We start from the raw sequence: 2518 nt of genomic DNA, 5'->3' as shown, positions 1-2518 counted from the left end.
TGTGTGTGTGTGTGTGTGTGTGTGTGTGTGTGTGTGTGTGCGCGAGCGTGCGCGGGTGTGTGTGTGTGTGTGTGTGTGTGTGTGTGTGTACTTGAAGGTGGAGAGGCGGCAGCTTGAGGTTTCTTTTAAACTATTATGTTTGTATTTGCAAGAAACTTTCTTACTCAACAACTGGAGTGCCATAAACCGTTTGTTTCTCTCTCTCTCTCTCTCTCTTTAAAATGTCAGAGGAGGGCAAATAGGTAGGGTGCCACGTCTTGGAGTTTGTTTTACTTATCCCCTCTGAAATCCCGCTGTTTTATAGAGAGCACAAAAATTAGTAGGACTAAGAGGAGTTATTTACTTTCCAAAAATGATGTTAAAATTTTTAAAAGTATGTATTGCATTTGTGAAATTTAGATGCAATATTTTAGCATACTATTGCCCAATGTTTCTTGTCATAATCAACTCATCTGTGTCAAAATTAGTCACTAAATTAAGTAAAAACCATGATGAAGCTCACTAGATCATTTCACTCTGAACACATTAATTATGTTCATGCTTACATGCCTGTCTGTAATGGTTTTTTCACTGGTTTAAACGGTCCCCAAGAGTGTGGCAAGCATTTGTGTAGATGTATTTAAAGGTATACAACATTGAACTATAGAGTGCATACTGAAAAAATATGCTTTAAAAGATTTGCGAGCCATTGATCACTAGCCCTAATAAGGGCTACGCTTTCAGAAATGTGCTCACCAATCCATTAACATTTCCCAACTAGAATTAACTAGAGCACATTTCAAAAATATTAGCAGATCTGTTCTTAGCCAGGTAGTGCATTGGATTTCAAGCACAGACACCACAAATGGATTCCAAATGTTTTCTTTTTAAATTTAAATTTCCTAAGCCCTGCCCACCCCTCCATTCTTCCAGCAACCCACTACCTAATCTAAATCCAAAAATCAGTTGGTGATTGATTGCACTTTACCTAAGGGGGGGTGGGGGGTGGATCCTCTTATGCATGCAAAGGGAAGCACTCAAGCTTCCATCTGTTTGAAATGAAACATTCTCTCACAGCAACCTGGCAGAATTTGGAAGGCTTAAAGGATATATGTGGGCATGTCTGTGTTCATTTACGTGTGGTGTGGTTTGTGTGCAAGAGAAATCAGCACATGGCTTGATTATAAATTGTGTCCTTTAGCCTCTCAGAAACATTACGGAGCATATTTAACAGGCAATCATAAGCAGAGGATATAAGCACGACTTCGGCATTCAACAGTATGTTTCTTATGGTCTTAAAAGAGATGCATGCACTTGCTTCTAAAACCAAAGCCTATTTAGAAATGAAAGATGGATTCTGCCATCAAAGCTTGTTAACTTATCCTATCCCACCCCAGTACATGCTTTTCCAGTGATAGACACCAATTTACAGGAATTCATTGCACAATTTAGTCCTGGAAATCAAATCAGAGGTCAAACATTTTTTATTATAGACAGCAAGTACAGAGATATTCAAACTCTATGGGAAATATAAAACCTAGTGTAAAACAACTCACAGTTTTTATGTTGAAGAGTATTCTCACCTGAAAGCATTTCAACTTGTATTGTTTTACAGGAGAAATTAAGACACTGCTATATTTCTGAATGGAGAAATGGAAGGGAGAGTGGAGAATGGATGGTCCAGGTTTCCATTGCTTCCAATGAGGTGTCATATCCCAGTGAGGTCATTTCCTGACTTCAAAGCATTCATCTGAACTGCCTCAGTCAGCCCTAGTGGTTATAACCTGATGTTTCTTGCAAGAGACATTGATCTCCACTTGTTCTACTTTTCAGCTGCACAAGCTCGCGATGAAGAAAAGTCCGGGTCTCTCTGACTGTCTTTGGGCCTGGACCCTCCTTCTGAGCACATTGACTGGAAGAAGGTGGGGGCACTTTATTTTAAATCTGCATGAGAATTTCTGTAACTTTTCATTCTTTCCATCAGGGGGAAGACAATTGCCCTTGTATGAATTCATGACTAAGGGAATTCAGAAAACTTAACTGCCATAAAATTTCAGCTAAGAATAAATGAGAGTAATATTAAAAAAAAAACCATTTTATTTGCATGGCATGCTATTTAGAATACACTTTAAACAAGCCTTTTATAAGAATATGTTAAATCAACATTTAAGTTTTAAATTGCAGTTTTCACTCTTCTGTTGCAATGGAACAAATCATGCAATTTCCCACTTTATAGAAAAAGTTAATCCAATTAACGCCTATCTACATGAAAGTCTAATTTCCAACAAGGACATTGATTGACAGTTATAATGATCATAGGGTAAGTTGTCACTACGCAAAAAAATAAATTTGAAATAATGTTTGCCTTTTGAAAGTCACGGTTTTATAAATGCAGTTTTGGCACCATTATTTATATAACAAATAATGGTAAAATGTGAGACAAAATTTTAAGAAAAGCAGGTAAAATGAAACTTCTCTATTGAATTGTAATTATTATGGAGACAAGTTATAAGAAACATCTACTAATACACCTAACCAT

The 2518-nt window shown here is 37.0% G+C and overlaps 1 protein-coding gene across 1 annotated transcript in view; it reads left to right on the top strand.

The window, feature by feature from the left end:
• The first annotated feature begins 1813 nt into the window (after nucleotides 1–1813).
• The window catches only part of GABRA1 (gamma-aminobutyric acid type A receptor subunit alpha1), a 67826-nt gene continuing 67121 nt past the window's right edge, over nucleotides 1814–2518 (top strand). The window contains exon 1 of the mRNA XM_004696768.2: nucleotides 1814–1901. Coding sequence (XP_004696825.1) covers nucleotides 1828–1901 — 74 coding nt within the window. The 5' untranslated portion in view covers nucleotides 1814–1827. The remainder of the gene's footprint in view (nucleotides 1902–2518) is intronic.

This window comes from Echinops telfairi, unplaced genomic scaffold (genome assembly GCF_000313985.2).
Source record: "Echinops telfairi isolate 266 unplaced genomic scaffold, ASM31398v2 ScPeMD7_7469;HRSCAF=8507_0, whole genome shotgun sequence".
Lineage (NCBI taxonomy): Eukaryota > Metazoa > Chordata > Mammalia > Afrosoricida > Tenrecidae > Echinops > Echinops telfairi.
Note: the sequence above shows the minus strand (reverse complement) of the source record. Positions and strands in the feature narration are given on the sequence as shown.